The sequence below is a fragment of the Drosophila takahashii genome, chromosome 2L (genome assembly GCF_030179915.1).
Source record: "Drosophila takahashii strain IR98-3 E-12201 chromosome 2L, DtakHiC1v2, whole genome shotgun sequence".
Lineage (NCBI taxonomy): Eukaryota > Metazoa > Arthropoda > Insecta > Diptera > Drosophilidae > Drosophila > Drosophila takahashii.
Genome location: NC_091678.1, coordinates 9,561,371 through 9,578,775, shown reverse-complemented (window position 1 = coordinate 9,578,775; position 17,405 = coordinate 9,561,371). Strand labels below are relative to the sequence as shown.

The 17,405-nt window shown below is 40.0% G+C and overlaps 5 protein-coding genes across 6 annotated transcripts; 2 read left to right on the top strand and 3 right to left on the bottom strand.

Annotated features, from left to right (window-relative positions):
- Positions 1–1,578: 1,578 nt before the first annotated feature.
- LOC108055383 (uncharacterized) lies at positions 1,579–2,197 on the bottom strand. The gene is made up of 3 exons (XM_017138700.3): positions 2,045–2,197; positions 1,816–1,992; positions 1,579–1,755 (listed from the first exon to the last, which is right to left on the bottom strand). The coding sequence occupies exons 1-3, from the start codon at positions 2,162–2,164 to the stop codon at positions 1,579–1,581; spliced, it is 474 nt and encodes a 157-aa protein (XP_016994189.3). The 5' UTR covers positions 2,165–2,197.
- A 3,030-nt stretch (positions 2,198–5,227) lies between these two features.
- On the bottom strand, positions 5,228–5,954 carry LOC108055384 (uncharacterized). Its single transcript, XM_017138701.2, has 3 exons — positions 5,715–5,954; positions 5,470–5,646; positions 5,228–5,407 (listed from the first exon to the last, which is right to left on the bottom strand). Exons 1-3 carry the CDS (start codon positions 5,952–5,954, stop codon positions 5,228–5,230), a joined length of 597 nt encoding a protein of 198 aa, XP_016994190.2.
- Positions 5,955–7,210: 1,256 nt separating this feature from the next.
- LOC108055479 (transmembrane inner ear expressed protein) lies at positions 7,211–8,649 on the top strand. 2 transcript variants are annotated; one of them, XR_001769825.3, is made up of 4 exons: positions 7,216–7,426; positions 7,484–7,636; positions 8,259–8,389; positions 8,467–8,633. XR_001769825.3 is itself a non-coding variant. In XM_017138843.3 (3 exons), exons 1-3 carry the CDS (start codon positions 7,315–7,317, stop codon positions 8,553–8,555), a joined length of 354 nt encoding a protein of 117 aa, XP_016994332.1. In that variant the 5' UTR covers positions 7,211–7,314; the 3' UTR covers positions 8,556–8,649. The 2 variants fall into 2 exon arrangements, 1 of the variants encoding a protein (XP_016994332.1); XM_017138843.3 differs by lacking the exon at positions 8,259–8,389 and having other exon boundaries at positions 7,211–7,426; positions 8,467–8,649.
- A 51-nt stretch (positions 8,650–8,700) lies between these two features.
- Arpc2 (Actin-related protein 2/3 complex, subunit 2) lies at positions 8,701–15,186 on the bottom strand. Its single transcript, XM_017138842.3, has 8 exons — positions 14,596–15,186; positions 12,083–12,176; positions 11,904–12,003; positions 11,651–11,837; positions 11,368–11,588; positions 9,513–9,604; positions 9,345–9,454; positions 8,701–9,288 (listed from the first exon to the last, which is right to left on the bottom strand). Exons 1-8 carry the CDS (start codon positions 14,667–14,669, stop codon positions 9,261–9,263), a joined length of 906 nt encoding a protein of 301 aa, XP_016994331.1. The 5' UTR covers positions 14,670–15,186; the 3' UTR covers positions 8,701–9,260.
- A 259-nt stretch (positions 15,187–15,445) lies between these two features.
- LOC108055396 (transcription factor Adf-1) lies at positions 15,446–16,997 on the top strand. The gene is made up of 2 exons (XM_017138713.3): positions 15,446–16,029; positions 16,086–16,997. The coding sequence occupies exons 1-2, from the start codon at positions 15,489–15,491 to the stop codon at positions 16,904–16,906; spliced, it is 1,362 nt and encodes a 453-aa protein (XP_016994202.2). The 5' UTR covers positions 15,446–15,488; the 3' UTR covers positions 16,907–16,997.
- The last annotated feature ends 408 nt before the right edge of the window (positions 16,998–17,405 follow it).

Genomic DNA, 17,405 nt, shown 5'->3' with positions numbered 1-17,405 from the left:
CGTAGTATGCTGGTAAAAGTGCTGATGCTGCTGCTGCTGCCCGGGAATATTGGTATTGCCAACGCCGGAATCCGAATAGCCGGATTCGGATTCGGGATCGGAAGCGGAGACGTAGACGTAGACGGAATCGGTATTGGAATCGGTTATGGAATTGGAGCCGGAGTCGAGATCTCTGGGCATTTTGGGGCCTACGCTTTTGCCTTGCTCTCGGTGGCGAACGGAATGGCAACAAAAACAATAACTACGAATCGGCTCTAAATATAACGTCTGTCGTTATATTACTCGTTACTCGTTTTTTATGTGGCCAATTCACAGAATGTACATTTTTTACACCTTTCACACACACCCACGCACTTTACGCTCACGCTCGCACATTTTAGCCCGATTTTTCGCACACAGCGTTTTGTTTTTTGTTTTTGTCACCGCAAATGATTTTTTCTTTATTCCCGACTATATAAAGGTGTATAATATATATGAGGGTATATATATGTATATAGGTTAGTTGGGGTTTTTAGTCGGCCCTCTTTGATTTTCGCTCAACAGATTTTAGTGATTGGGATTTTTTTTCAGCTGCACGACGTTACCAAATGGGTGACTCCCATTCGGAGCCACATGGGCACAGTTTTTGCATTGGGCATTTTTTCATTTCACAGCTACACAGCTACTCCCTCCAAAGGGGCGTGTCAGGGGCTTTCGGGGGTTACGGGCCCAATTCTTATGGCCTTTTCGCCTAGTCTCTGCTTCCTCGTTTTTCAATAAAACTTCATGGCCCTATTACATATGTACTCCGCACACTCACACACACACTGGCAGGCCCGAGCCCGATTCAATTCGATTCGATTTGGATTTGGTTTTGGACTTGGATTCGATCCGAGGATAGAACTATAGCGATGACAATACTATATTTGCAATATCTCCCATCTGTTTTCGATTTTCCCTAAGTTTTCCTCTGCTTGGGTTGGCTGCCTTTTGCTTTTTTTCCAGCAACTACTTTCTAGATTTTCTCTGCATGCCTTTTCTGCGACGAGCGCCACCGATGTGCCACCGAACGAGAGCCTGAACTGAAACTGATTCGGGATAGCACATATTTTGTTGAATGAGTAGGTGAATGAGTGCTGCCCCACTCGTTTGGGTAACGCGAATGGCTCCCGCGCATGCCCCAAAAAGCAGCGAGTGCCGTTTGGGGCTCCATTGTGAATGGTTCGGGGGCTGCCATCTGGGATTTCGTCCTGCCAGGTGGCGCCCCCATTCGATAGACATGAAACGGTTTTTCAAAGTACCCCGACCTATGACTTTAATTATTGCTATTTTAAACCAGCGGTCGGCACACACATATAATAACATTTTCTTTAATATTTGTATGAGAAAATTACACTGGGCAGATCATCAGAGTGTGTGTGCAGACCGCTGTTCTACAGTATACGTGAGCGAGCAGCGGCTGGGCAAAACAAAACCCTATGCTCACATAATAGCGCGCTGCCGACCGCTGTTTTAAACACAAAATGTTTTCTTTATTATAACTTTTGTATTCTAAAAATACGACAAAGCTCCAAAAGATTGAACTTGGATATTTCCATGCTATTGTTTTACCTTTTCGGCCTCTCCTCTTATTTCAAAGCACACGGATGTTGGTCGACGATTATTATTCTCGTCAAATGCTTCGAATCTGTACACAACTTTATAGCGACCACGAATATTGGAAGCTCGTAGTGCTATGCGCAGATTCATAATAAACGGTTTAAATATCCAAAGGGTCTAAAAAAAATAATATATCGGTGCCCCAGTTTTCATTACAATCACAATAACGATACTTACGTCTTTGGTTGCAATGCACTTATCTTGAATCTCCTCACGATTCACAACGTATCGAAACCAATATTTAAACCAGTACAGATTCTCATCAAAAATGGCGGAGCAAAAGTTCGGTGAATGATAGTTGATAACTGTAGGTTCCCAAGTGCCTCGATCGAAGTGCATAAAATGAAACCTTGCCTGAAAGAGCACATTGTTTAAGGGCCTCTCGTTTCAATCTTGGTATAATTACGGAAATCCGATCAGTGCGGGGTAAATCCCATTTGGTGGTCATGTTTCCCGAGATGTGAACGCCATCCTCATCCTGATCGAAAACCATATCTTTCATGTCAACTAAGTCGTGCATGCCCATGGCATCGGGGGGACCATCTGTGCACGGCGAAAAGATGTCCGGGTCCTCAAAAGCCAATTGATATTCTGCGGCCCGAGTACTGACTACACTAATTGCGAGAATCACTAAAGTTGAAAACATTTTTGCCTGCCAACCGATCGTTGAATCGACCTTATATAGGGGGTTCCAATGGGTGAAAATATCGTAGATAATTGTGGGTTACCGTTAACGTTACACGAACGAAGATCATCATTTAATGTTATTGAAAAGACAAAAAAAAGGTATATTAATATAATTATCTTATCAGGAATTTTTAAAGGCCTAATACTGGGGACCATTAATGAGAGTTATTAGAAATTTACTTACATCTTTTAGTTTTTTCATGCACTTTTTATATTATTTAGTTTAACAGTTACACTATGTAACATCAAAATGGTACCTCGATGGATGCCTTAAAATTATATTCGCATTGAATCACCATTTTGTCGCCAAAAAATTCCCTAACGCAAGGATTCCAAAACAAAGAACCTTAAAGTTGGAAATAATTCTGTATTTTGCACAGCTTTTAAAGGCGAAAGGATTCTTCGTTCGTTAGGCAGTCAAAACTTTTGAAAAGTACCACTCTTTACCTTTCGAATTCCATACTGAAATTAGTTGAAGTAGTAATAGTAAAATAATTGTTCCTTTCCTTCGTTTTTAAAAGTATGTGGTTGTAATCTTTTTGAACCCCTTATTAAAATCATTAAAAACAAGATTAGACAAACAAACACAAATTTCAATAGCCTCTGCAAGAGGATAAAAAAATTGCAACTTTATTATCTCGTTGGATTTTGAAAAAAAATATTAAACATATTTACAATACGTATAAATGAATTATTAGAAAATGTTGAATTTATTATACCCGTTACTCGTAGAGTAAAAGGGTATATTAGATTCGTGCAAATGTATGTAACAGGTAGAAGGAAGCGTTTCCGACCCTATAAACTATATATATTCTTGATCGGGATCACTAGCCGAGTCGATCTAGCCATGTCCGTCTGTCCGTCTGTCCGTCTGTCTGTCTGTCTGTCCGTCTGTCTGTCTGTATGAACGCTGAGATCTCGGAAACTATAAAAGCTAGAAGATTGACATTTTGCATGCAGATTATAGGAGTTCCTACGCAGCGCAAGTTTGTTTCAAAAGGGTGCCACGCCCCCTCTAACGCCCACAATCGCTTATATACGATTTTAAAAATTTCAATATTTTGGAAAAGTAAAAATGCAGTTTTATTGTGTTTATCAATACCTATCGAAATGTAGAAGAAATTTTTTAAATCGGACCATTCGTTAAAATTTTACGGCGGATCAAAGTTTTTCTCCATCTCCTTCGCACTCCCTTTAGCTGAGTAACGGGTATCTGATAGTCGGGGCACCCGACTATAGAGTTCTCTCTTGTTTTTTTATCTTTTTGATAGTGCCCCTTATTTCGAAGCACACGAATGTTGGTCGACGATTATTCTTTTCGTCGAATGCTTCAAGGATGAACACCACCTTATATCGTCCACGCATATTGGGATTTGCTACGTTTCCCAGTCGAATGCTCACCAGAAACGGTTTATATACCCCAACGGTCTGAAAAAAATAATAATTTTAGAGACTAAGGGCTGCATGACAATGACTATAGCGACACTCACGCCTTTGGTTGCAATGCACTTCTCTTGAATCTCCTTACGGTTCACAACGTTTTGAAACCAATTTTTAAACCAGAACATATTTTCATTAAAAATCACTGAGCAAAAATCCGGTGAATGATGGCTGATTAAGGTCGGCTCCCAAGTGCCCCGATCGAAATGCAACAACTGGAACCTAGCCTGAAAAAAACTAAATATTTAAGAGCCTCTCGTTTAAAACTGGGTAGATTTACGGAAATACGATCAGTGCGGGGTAAATCCCAATTGGAGCTTAAATTTCCCGAGATGTGAACGCCATCCTCGTCTTGTTCGAAATCGAAATTATCCATGTCAAAGGCGTCGGTGAAGTCAATTGACCCATTCCGTCTATCTGCGCATGGCGTTAAGATGTTCTGGTCCTCAAACTCCAACTGGTATTCTGAGGCTTGACTACTGACCACAAAAATAGCGAAAATCAGTAAAGTTGGGTGCATTTTGGCTTACCAACCGATCGTTAAATCGACCTTATATAGCCGACTCCAGTGGGCGGAAATGTCATTGATAATTGCGGGCCAACGCTTGAGTTACACAAACCACGATCATCGAATGCTATTAACAAGACAAAAAATATATAATTTTAAAAGTACCTTATCAGGTTTTTTTCCCAATGCAAGTACCAGAGACCCCAAATTGGAGTTACGGAAATAAAATTCCCTGTGTACATTAGGGCGGTCCACATTTGTATAAAAAATTTTTTAGGTTTTTAAGATTTTGATAGAATTTTTTTTGGAAAAAATGGCGTTTTAGGGTCTGCGAATTAGCTTCAAATTTTATCAACCATACTCACTGTTGCCCTTGATCAAAAAGTCTTTTATTCTAAGTAGCGTATATATCAACAATGCATTGACGCTTTTTTTATTTAATTGCTCTAACCAAATTCATAATATGACATGACTAAAAATGGAAGCACATTTTTTTTTACCAAATTCGAACTGTTATACGTGTTGTATGTGTAATTTTTAAGAAAACTTTTAGGACGTTTCGTAAGGTCTTAATGCCGAAAAAAAATTGTTAGTTTTCACATACATTTTTTGCTCGGTTTAATCTATCATGTGAAGGGGTGAGAATGGGATTTCTTTTTTAAAACCGCCCTAGTGCACATAAATAAAAAAACATCGATCTTTTTTAAAAAAATTTTTCAAAATTGCCAAAAGTTATGCCTTTTTAAAACTAACTAATCTAAAATTTGGTATTTAAATATTTTGCGGGTTTTCCTATGGGAGCCATAAGATATAAATGATCAAGTTGAAATCCATTTTTAATTTTTATCGTTTCGTTAAAGACTCCTTCACTGTGTTGCAAGCTGACAAAAAATATAATACCAATAAAGATATATATTTATTCTTAATAAAAAAAGAAAATATAAATTTTTAATGTTAATATTGCATCTTTTCGACCACGCCTCTCATTTCGAAGCACACGGATGTTGGTCGACGTTCATTATTTTCGTCGAATGCTTCGAGACTGTACACCACCTTATATCGTCCACGCAAATTGGGATTTCCTACGTTTCCCAGTCGCAAACTCATAATAAACGGTTTATATACCCAAACGGTCTGAAAAAAAAAATCATTTTAGAGACTTATGGCTGTTTGACAATGACAATAACGCCACTCACGCCTTTGGTTGAGAGGCAATTTTTTGGAATCTCTTCACGATTTACAACGTTTTGAAACCAATGCTTGTACCAGGTTGATTTCGTATCCCACATCATGGAGCAAATGTCCGGTAAATGTTGGTTAAGTAATGTCGGTTGCCAGCTGCCTCGGTCAAACTGCATTATACGGAACCTAGCCTGAATGGAAAAAAGTTTGAGTTGAATAGCTTCTGTTCGGTTATTTTTTTCAAACACAGTAGAATTACGGATATGCGTTCAGTGCCGGGTAAATCCCATTTGGTGGTTAAATTTCCCGAAATGTGAATGCCTTCCTCGTCCTCATCGAAAATCATATTATCCAAGTCGAAGGCCTCGGTGAAGTCAATTGACCCCGGCAGTCCATCTAAGCACGGCGAAAATATTTCCGGGTTGTCAAACATCAGTTGGTACTCTGCGGCCTGAGTACTGCATCCACTAAGAGCGAGAAGGAATAGTATTGGTAACATTTTTGTGAGCCAATTGATCGTGGAATCGATGTTTTATAGCGAATTCCCGTGGTCGAATATAACACTGATAATTACGGGTTGTTATATTTCCGGATACAAATGCATATTCTCTCTGCACGAACTATAATCATGGGTTCTCTAACTTTTGTATTGATAAATAAATCAAAAGAAGACAATTACAAAAGACTGATTATCTTAATAGGACCGATTAAGTGATATACTAATATTTGTACTACTTTTCAAATTTTCATAGCACGTGTTATAGAAAAACGTGTAATTCCAATCACATAATTCCGGACGCCAGAACCTAAATGTCACAGTCATTAGGCCATATTCCGGCCAGACTTTTGCAGTTACCATCTCAGTGAGCGGCCAAAGCAACCGAACCAATTGGGTGTGACCAGCAGGTGGCCATGCCTCTTCTAACTAACCATATGCATGTTGTCCTGTGTTGGGGGAGGACTCGCTTGCTCCCGATTCCCCAGCTACTCCTGTGTCCCCGATCCTTGCGGTATGTAAAGTGAGTGGGTCTTTATCCTGAGGCACGCGGCACCGCACCCAGTTTCTTGGATTCGTCGAGTCGAGTTTGTTGTCATTTTCGCATTCATATCCACAATGAACGGAGGGCTGATCAGGGGCGGATTTCTTGAAAAGGTTTTAGTACTAAACTAATAGCAACATGTACAAAAAAAAGCATGTTCCCGTAAAATCGATATGGCCATGTAAATTTCAGGTCATGCAAAACCCATATCGTTTTCACACGAAATACTCTTATCGACTAGGTCAAAATTACCTGGCCGCATGTCAAATTAAAATTGATCTTATATAATGTAAAATCGATCTACGTTTCATATCAATTTTTTTTTTGGTGTATAACCCTTTTTTTTTAATTTTTGTAGGATTATAAATGTTCTCATATTTTGTATATATCGATAGGAATCTTTATAAACAATTGGTAAAATTTGCAATATTTTTGTAATATTAAATAAGTAAAATTGAACTCATAATCCTATCTAAAAAACCACCTCGTGAAAGAAATCCTACCCTGTATTTGTTAAAATATCTATCATTGCCTTTTCACGTTCCAGGCTTCATTTGTCCACGGGAGGGGATGGCTCCTTTGTTTGTTATTTTACAAGTTAGCCATTTTGCCGCCACATGGCTACACCCCGCGTAATATTTTTCTTTAGAGGGAGTGTGCGGGGCCGCGCCTCCCTTACAGACTTATTCAGTGGGCCAGGCCAGTTCGGACCAGTTCTTGGGGCCAGCAGTCGGAACTCGATTGGCAAGGCGGCCGGACGTATTTCGGGAGCAACTCCACGGCTCCAGCACCTGGCAGAGCTCATAAATCAGTCGGAAAATGGAAGACAACGCGGAGTTCCTGAACGAAATGTGGCTGGAAAGTGTGGTCATAGGGAGCTTCCGAGTGTGGCACATTATAGCCGCCGCTCTAGGTGTTTTACTGTTGATTAGTGAGTAGATACGGGGATTACATTTTGGGATCCAATTTAATTACACCCATCGCGCAGTGATTATGGTCTGCTGCTGCATTCGCTTCCGGATTCCGCGCACCAAACAGGAAATCGAGGCGGACTACCAGCGCAAACAGATCACCAAGAAGTTCCGCGAGAAGCTGCAGCAGATCAAGAACTCCGAAATGGACGACATGGACCTGCAGAAGGGTGAGCAAGTCGATCCGCCATCTCATTACCACCGTACATATGCATACACACCGACACCGCTTGGAGGTCCTGTGTACCAACTGTCCCAGTTTCGTTGTCACACTAATGCGAGCCAAGCCCTTTTCCTGTCTGCTGCTCCTCCCTACCCATCCAGACCATCCATTTCCCCCACACACGAGCTCACGCATTTGTATATACAAAATGATAAACGACTCCTTCAGCTGGCTCCTCTTGTTGCACGCTAGTTAATGCCACACTGGTGAAAAAGAGCTTTTTAAAGTCAGGATTGGAATTCTTTGCCTAAAAAGTTGGACGATCTGAAAGATAGAATATGTATATCACATATGACTTCAATCTAAATGATTTCGGTACTAACTTTACCTATCTAACATCCAAAATTATTTTAATTCACAATATAATTAAAAACAATAAGATTTGAATAATAATTAAAGTATCAGAATTTTCAATAATTCTATTTTCCTATCATTAAGCGTTCTAACCGACCTATTAAAACTCTCATAATATTATTAATTGTTTCCTTCATTTTGGAACAAATTTTTCCCAGTGCTTAGCGTATTACTCACTATCTCTTCCATTTCGCCCTGCCGCTTCTCTATCATAGCACTTGCTTATATCAAATTGGAACAGTACGATGATCCCTAAACTAAAGGCTCTGTAAATTCACCCGCACACTGTACAAACTATCGGAAGTACTTAAGCAGCAAACTCTCTACCGCAAAGAACACTGCCACTGTAAGTAGCACAAGTTCAAAATATATAAGTATCTTTAGTTTAAACATTTTTTTAAACTAACTAATCCCTTTTTCTAGTTTGTGCCCGCATTCAGAGCGACTATCTGAATTTCCAGGCCAGCGTGGAGAGCATGAATGAGAAGCAGAATGTTAAATTTAAGATCTAAGTGCCTGTTAAAGTATTGTGCAGGGGATACTGTGTCCTTAAGCGAAATGTTAGTAACCTAATGCCTTAATTTATGAAATTAAAAGTTAATAAACCAGAAATTATACAATATTTTTTAGAGTAAAGCTAGAGTTAAAAAATTGTGCTTGTGTATTTTATATTGCAATTTGATTTTCTCGTTTTTATTAATTCCGATTGATGTATCAAAGGTTTGTTAATATTTGCAGTACGTTTTTAAATGCGTTTTCTACACATATAGGCTAATTGCGGGGATGAATCCTCCATTGCGACTATATAACAAGTTGGTGGCATCCCTTAGTCGTGTTGCTCGTTTTGACATGGTAGTTTTAGTTCTCATGTTGCACTTAAGTTTAGGGGTTTATTGGTTTAAAATGCGGCTCTGCTGTGACGCTGACTTGGCTGATGACTGTAACAAATTGGCGGAGACACGGACTTTGACGCTGACTCGACACAAAACACACACAATTCATTTATTAACGCGTAACTATTAATTCTTTGTTCATTATTTTGCTGAGCTTACATTTAGCCTTAAGGTTTGTTTTGGAATACTTGGTTTTCTTTTGTTATCTTGTTTAGTTTATGCTGAATTTTGCATTGCTTGGCCAAAATTATGTTCGGATTTCGCATTTTAATACACAATTTATTTTTTATATTTATATAAAAACAACTAAATATACTGCACACATCATTCGATGCGTTTGAAAGTTCTCCCCCTGAAAGAAATAAAAGAGTTAGTATTAAAGACTGTACTATCACAGATCCAACTTACGTTATAGTTTTCTTCTCTGTGTTTTTCGGCTCGGGCCTTGCACGATTTAGCACCTTGAGGAAATCCGAGGTTTTTGCACGCATGCGCGAATGAATATAAGCCTTTGAACACTGTAAAAAAAATAGTGTGATAAAAACATGATTATCTTAGACATCAAAAAACTCTCACCTTAATGTGGTAGTGCAAATAATCTCGGAACATGTGGATTAGGTTAATGGTATTGTCCCTTGTTTCTTTGTTGGTGTGTCGAGGGAAGAGTACTGCAAAAAATAAGAAAGATATATTATTGTAAGAGTTCTAGAGTTTCTAAACACCATATCAAATGCCAAACTTTTAGTGGTATTGTACACAAACAAAAGTCATCTGCTATAATATTATTAATTATTCAGGATGCCGTTCGTATATCTAGTTGAAATTGGAGCATTTGAGACACAAATCTAAAAATTCATAAATATGCCACTTTCACTCCTAAACGAACTATAAATATTAAAATTTTGGAAGGATTGTGCACAAACTCAAGTCATCTGTTATAATTCAGGATAATTATTCAGGATGCCGTTCGTCCATCTAGTTTATATTGGAGCATTTGAGACACAGTTTGGACTATTTCTCCAAAAAATGCCACTTTGACTCCACGGAATTCAGCGTATCGATATTGTGCACGAATTAAATTCATTAAAAGCAGTATTTTGGAATGCCCAGGATGATTTAAACGAACAGTTATTCTTGGAGAACTGTAGACACGAAAAGATATTGAGGTTTCTAACATGTGAACTTTGTCTCCGGAGAGGAGATTTAATACAAAAAGGGTGAAAAACTAGCAGAACTAATGTACACGAACACAAGTCATCTGTTTTAATATATATAATTAAACAGGATGCCGTTCGTCTATCTAGTTAATATTGGAGCATTTGAGACACAGATCAAAAAAACATTTTAAAATATGCCACTTTGACTCCAATGTTGAATTCATAACAACATTGTGAACGAATGTATTTATCAGTGAATATATATGATCATATCCAAGATGATTTAAACGATACTATTTTTATAGGAGCATTGTAGACACGAAAAATAAAAGGAACTTTAGCGTGTGAACTTTTCTCCCATTTAACCATTAAATACTTTGAGAATCTTTGTACACAAACTCAAGTCATCTGTTTTAATATGAGTAATTAAACAGGATGCCGTTCGTCTATCTAATTAATGTTGGAGCACTTGAGACACAGATTTAAAAATTCTAAAATATGCCACTTTCACTCCTAAACGGATTATCAAATATCAAAATTTTGGTAGTATTGTACACAAACTCAAGTCATCTGCTATAATATGTTTAATTATTCAGGATGCCGTTCGGGTTTCAAGTTCATGTTGGAGATTTTGAGACACAGATAAAAAGAAAATATTTTATTATGCCACTTTGTCTCCATAGAATATATATTTGTGCCCGTAGCAAATTATCCAAGACAATATAAGATTGCCAAGGAAGATTTAATAGGAACAGTTAGTCTCGGAGCATTGTAGACACGAAAAAGATATCACTGATATCACCTTTAACATGTGAACTTTTTCTCCATTGAAAGAGTCTAAAACTTCTTGCTAATATGTTGAGGATTTTACTGTACACAAACTGAAGTCATCTGCTATAATATGTTAATTATTCAGGATGCCGTTCGTATATCTAGTTGATATTGGAGCATTTGAGACACAGATCAAATGTTTATTTTAAAATATGCCACTTTGACTCCACAGATAATATCATTACGTAATTGTTAACGAATGTATTTATCTTTAGACATTGAATATAATGTCCAAGATTATTTTAGCGATATAATTAATATGGGAGCACTGTAGACACGAAAAATACTAAGGACTTTAACGTGTAAACTTTGGCTCCCGATCCTCTGATTTATTCGACAATATTTTACTATTACTCGCTAGAATGAAGCAATATTCCCTCTTCATAGTCATAATTGGCTATAAGAATATCTCCTCCCATTAAATACATTTTCCTCAAACCTACCGAATGTGACATAGCCGATATTGTCGCCCACCCTGGCGTCCGAGTTGGCCAATTCCAGCGGCGGTTCGCGGTGCGAGAAGAGCACTTGCGGCGCTGTATGCGAGGCACGTCGTCCTTCCCTCAATTCCTGCATGAATACTTTGCCGATAATGACGTCGTCCTCGTCCCGGAAAATGGTGCTGAAGACAACGGTGACACGATCGGGCTTGGCCTCCACGTACCTGGGAAACGAACATAGTTTGTAAGACCTGCAGCGATTGTTTAGACTCTTTTTCTGACTTACAAAGTCTCATCGTTGCGGTAGTTAATTACGGCACGCTTTTGCCCCTCTTCACCCTGCTCCTGGTAGTCAAAATACTTTTCGAAAACGGAGGCGAAACAGTTGCGCTTTAGCAGACCGATTCTCTTTGCGATTTGCTCACAGTCCTCGGGAATCTCCTCCAGATTAATAAGTACAGAAACATTGTAGCCTGCAATTAACAGAGGTAATTAACTTATTTAAAAGCCGACGTTTAGCTGTGGATGCACCAACAAACCTTCTTCCGTGTCTGTGAGCAGACTGCCATATTCACGCTTCAGTAACTCGTCGGCTCCATGCTCTTGCAGTTGTTTGTAGAACTTCAGCGATATGCTGATCTGTTTGGCAATGCAACAGAAGTAAGAAATCTTGAATAGTCGAAATATTTCTTAAAAATATATTTTTATAAAAACTTACCCGAACTTTTGTTTTATCGCCATTCACATTGGAAATGTGATAAAGCACACCGTCAAAGTCTGCTATTCGTATGTCTATTGATTCTGGCTTCAGTCTGCAAAGAGAATTCAAAAGGAAACGGATTAGATCGATTGCTTATTAGTCATGCTTCCACACCCCACCTTATCTTATCTCAAAAACTCATTTATATTCGGTTATCTTTTGAAAAGAAACCAATAACAAAGAATCAATCAGAAGCTCAAAAAAACGTTTTGTAAATATTCGAAAATATCTGTTTGCGAACTCGATGTTTCCGTTTGAATTGTATTTAATCACACGGTTATCAGTTTGCCTAGGAATTTTAATTATAATGTTGGGAGAAACTCACACACAAATTAGGAAGTCAATTCTAAATTGTGCCATAATATAGCTCCCAATAAACCAATTGCCCACAAACTTAAGTCGTATGTTGAAATTAATTCGATTATTAAATTAATATTGGCGCATACGAGATATAAATTTGAGGACTGTTTCAAATGCACCTTTGACTACAAAATCGAAGTATGAATTTCAAATACAAGCGCTTTGTGCACAAACTCAAGTCATCTGTTATAATATGGATAATTATTCAGGATGCCGTTCGTCCATCTAGTTTATATTGGAGCATTTGAGACACAATTTAGCCTATTTTTCCAAAAAATGCCACTTTGACTCCACGAAAGTCTCGTACCAAAATTGTGCACGAATTAAATTCATCCAAAGCAGTATTTTGGAAAGCCCAGAATGATTTAAACGAACAGTTATTCTTGGAGAACTGTAGACACGAAAAGAAATTGAGGTTTCTAACATGTGAACTTTGTCTCCGGAGAGGAGATTTAATACAAAGAGTGTGAAAAACTAGCAGAACTAATGTACACGAACACAAGTCATCTGTTTTAATATATATAATTAAACAGGATGCCGTTCGTCTATTTAGTTAATATTGGAGCATTTGAGACACAGATCAAAATAACATTTTAAAATATGCCACTTTGACTCCAATGTTGAATTCATAACAACATTGTGAACGAATGTATTTATCAGTAAAAATATAATAATTTCCAAGATGATTTAAACGTTACAATTTTTATAGGAGCATTGTAGACACGAAAAATAAAAGGAACTTTAGCGTGTGAACTTTTCTCCTATTTTACCATTAAACTCACAAACTCAAGTCATCTGTTTTAATATGAGTAATTAAACAGGATGCCGTTCGTCTATCTAATTAATGTTGGAGCACTTGAGACACAAATTTAAAAATTTAAAAATATGCCACTTTCACTCCTAAACGCTATATAAAATATCAAAATTTTTATAGTATTGTACACAAACTCAAGTCATCTGCTATAATATGTTTAATTATTCAGGATGCCGTTCGTCTATCTAGTTTATATTGGAGCATTGGAGACACAGATCAATGGTACAAATATTTTAAAATATGCCACTTTAACTCCTCGAAGAAATTCAATTAATTATTGTGCAAGAGAAAAACCATCATTGGCAATATAACAGATTGTCCATGATGATTTACACTTCCAATTAATTTTGGAGAACTGTAGACACGAAAAATAATATTAACTATCTTTAACATGTGAACTTTGTCTCCCGAGAAAGCATATCTTGGCATTTTTTTTTATAACTTTTGTAGTCGAACTCAAGTCATCTGTTATAATATTTTTGATTATTCAGGATGCCGTTCGTCTTAATGGTTTTTTATTGGAGCATTTGAGACACAAATGGAAAGATTTCCGAAGTATGCCACTTTTGCTCCTCGAACTATATTTATAAACGCTTTCAATTCTGATTAAATTAGTTATTTATAGATTAATCAAAATTGGGGTTAAACTATAATTATATAATTAGTTGTTATAATTAGTTTTTTGTTAATATAAAAAATAAAAGACCATTTTCACTTTTCATTGCCAATAAAATGAGTTAAATTATGTAGTCGCTGAGTTCTGAGTGTTCACCGGTATAATTAAGTGTTTATATCATTAGTTTTGCTTAGTTATGATCAACTTGATTCCCTTGACACAGTGGTCTGTAATTATTATCGACGGTTTTTAGGATTCCTTATTAAAACATACTATAATTTCTAGGTTAGATGTGATGCACAAGGAACAGTGGAGTCAGGCCTTATAGAAACCCCATTTAATTGATGCTCAACTTGCATGCTCTGTGAGTCAGTTTTATGTGGTTATAATGCACCAGAGATGCGATAATGAGTTAACAAATGCGCTGTCGGCGCCAAGGGGGGTGCACTGTACTTGGGTACGTGTGTGGGAGGGAGAGAGGTGCAGCGATGAGTGTTCCAAGGCTGGAACTACACCCAAATTTATTATTCCCCAAGGAGAGCCGGTGCGAGCGAGAGGGGGCGACGAAACTGATAACAAAGTCGACGGGTGATAACGGTGGGGAATGCAGTAGATAAACCAAAATGGTGGAATAAAAGGCAAATTTGGTACGGGACTGGGGACTGGAAAGTAGAAACTTACCCCGCCTGGGCATTACGGTATTTGACCAGCAGCGTCTCCTCGATAATCCGATTATTGATTTCCAGCAGGATCATGGCGGTTTATATTAACTGTTATTCTTGTGCCAAGTGCGATGACAAATTTTATGACGTTGACTGCCGCTGCTGCTGGTGCTTCTTCTTCCGCCGCTCCCTGTGCTCTTTCTGCGCCAACTGTTTCTTCGACTGCCGCCGCTGAGTGCGAGTGAGAGGGGGCGCTGCTCCAACTCACCAATACTGGCGCATGACGGGCGTTTTAATGAATCAACAACAAAAAATGGGCGCTGATGTCGGCTTTTTTGGTCCGTCGCACAAACGCACGCACACACACGCCGCACACAGAGGCGAATTCCAATGCTCACGCACACAGCCGCACACGCAGTTGCATGAAAATCCGTATTCTCTCGCTTCTCCACCTGCACTTTCCAATCACCTGGACTGCGTTGCGCTGCGGATGCAGTGGAAAATCGGTCTCAGACCGTAATACTTATTAAATTATAACAAAACGTGGGTGGAAAACGGGAGCACGCTGCCGTATTTTCTTCGCTTACAGCGTTGCCAGATCGCACAATAGAGATGGGGCCAAATCATCGATAATGCGACTATCGATGTAATCGGGTCACTGAAAGGATAAGAAAAATGTACCGTTATAAAATTTGCTTATTAAAAAAAGTTTGTTCACCAAAAGTAGTTTAATATGTTATTAAGATTCCTATTGATATTAAGCACTTGATATTTACACTAAACAATTTAATTAACTCAAAATCCAGCGACCTTACAACCCTTTTTTAGAGCTGGCACTAAAAATCTATCGATATTTCCCGCCAGGCTGCCGGACCGTCGAAAATAAATAATAACAAATAATAGCGAAAATCAATGGACGACGGCGAGCTAATAAAACTGATTGAGAATCACCCGATCCTGTACGACAAGGACAGTGCGCGGAGCGTTAAGAATGCGGCCCAGAAGGACGCGGCCTGGAAGGCCATCTCCCAGAAGATGGGGGCATCGGAAAGAGCGTGCATTACGCGCTGGAAGAGCATTCGCGATCGTTTCGGCAAGGAGTTCCGCCGCTTCCAGGAGCGTCCCGACGAGCCCACCTACTGGGACATGTTCCCGCGCCTGCTCTTCCTCAAGGATCACTACAAGCAGGGACTGGCCAGGAACGAGAGTCTGGACGGGATGCGCTTTGAGCCGCGGGAGCGAAAGAAGCGCCCGAAGGTGGACATGGAGCAGGAGAAGCGGCGGAAGGACGAGGAGGAGGAGGACTGCCAGGATGACCTGCTGAACGAGCAGCTCATCGAGCTGGTCAAGATGCATCCGGTGCTGTACGACCGCCACAAGATCAGGGTCTCCAAGAATCTGGCGGCCAAGAACGAAGCCTGGCGGGAGATCTCCGAGAACCTGAATGTGTCGGGTGAGTTTGGTTTCCCCATCCCAATCTTCAGTCTTTAATATACCTATATTAACCAGAGGAACTCTGCTACAACCGCTGGAAGAAGCTGCGCGATCGCTTCGCCCGGGAATACCGCAGTCAGCAGATCAACCAGGCCACGCCCATCACTTGGAGGTACTTCAATGAGCTCCTCTTCCTGGGCCGCCACTTTCGCAAGGGAGTGCCGCTGATCTTGGAGAACATCAAGCGACGCGGACGACCGCCAAAGACGGGAAATGCGACGGGGAATCCCGGCAAGCAGCCGGAGGGCATGGTGATCTCGGGTGGCGAGCAGATCTGGGGTGCCGACTATCCCTACAGCACGGACAACGACGAGCTGGAGGACGATCTGGAGCTGGCCTACGACGAGGAGATCGAGATCCTGTCCGAGGCGGAGCAGGCAACGCCCTACGACTTCATCCTCAGCGAGGCAGCGCCATCGCAGGAATTGGAGCCACCGCAGCAGCAGCTTCATGTGACCACCACGACGCCGGCGATGAGCGAGGAGATTATCCACACGAATCCCGTTGTGGAGGAGATGTCCTCCCTGCCGGAGGACTCTGCCACGCCTGCCGCCACCTCCGACAAACTGCTGACCACCGTGATAGCCAACATGGAGACCGTGCTCCAGCAATCCCGCGAGCTGCAGGCCCAAATCCAGCACGAGCAGGAGCAGGAGCGAAGTGCCGCGCCGGCCAACAGCCTGTTGTCCAAGGCTCAGATGCTGCTGGACGGCCTGAGTCCGTTGGAGCGTTCGAATGCCGAGCGGAAAATCGTGCAGTTCCTGTGCCAGTGCCAAATTAAAGCGCTGGACGGCGAAGATATCGAGGATGTGGCACCGTGCCAGGTGATCAACTGACCAGGATTCCTATCTATTTAGTTGTAAATATATAAACGTAGGTTAGCTGCAAACTCTATTAAAGTATTCTTAATATTATCGAATTTTAAAATATATTTTAAACCACCAGTGTTGCAAAGCATAGAATCGAAACTATCGTTAGCCGCGAGGAGCGCTAAAGTATTCAAAATAGAGTCTTGAAAAGCAGATCCCAAAAAGCAGACAGACAGACAGACTAAAATACATAAAATGCCGCCCACACCGGCACCATTTATTGCAATTAATAACGAACAAATTCACGCACAGCCAGCAGGCGGATAAACAAATCGGTTGGCGTGCATTTGCCGTTGAGAAGTGCGAGTGCCCAGAGCGCTTAGTTGCCGCCTCCGGTTCACACGGTGCAGTTGCTCGGTCCCGGAGACACGGAATCGGGATCTCTAGTTCCGTTCGTGCGTCAAAGAGCGCCGCCGAAAAGCTGAAAATTATTAAGATAATAAACGGGAGCGCTTTTTAAGTGCCT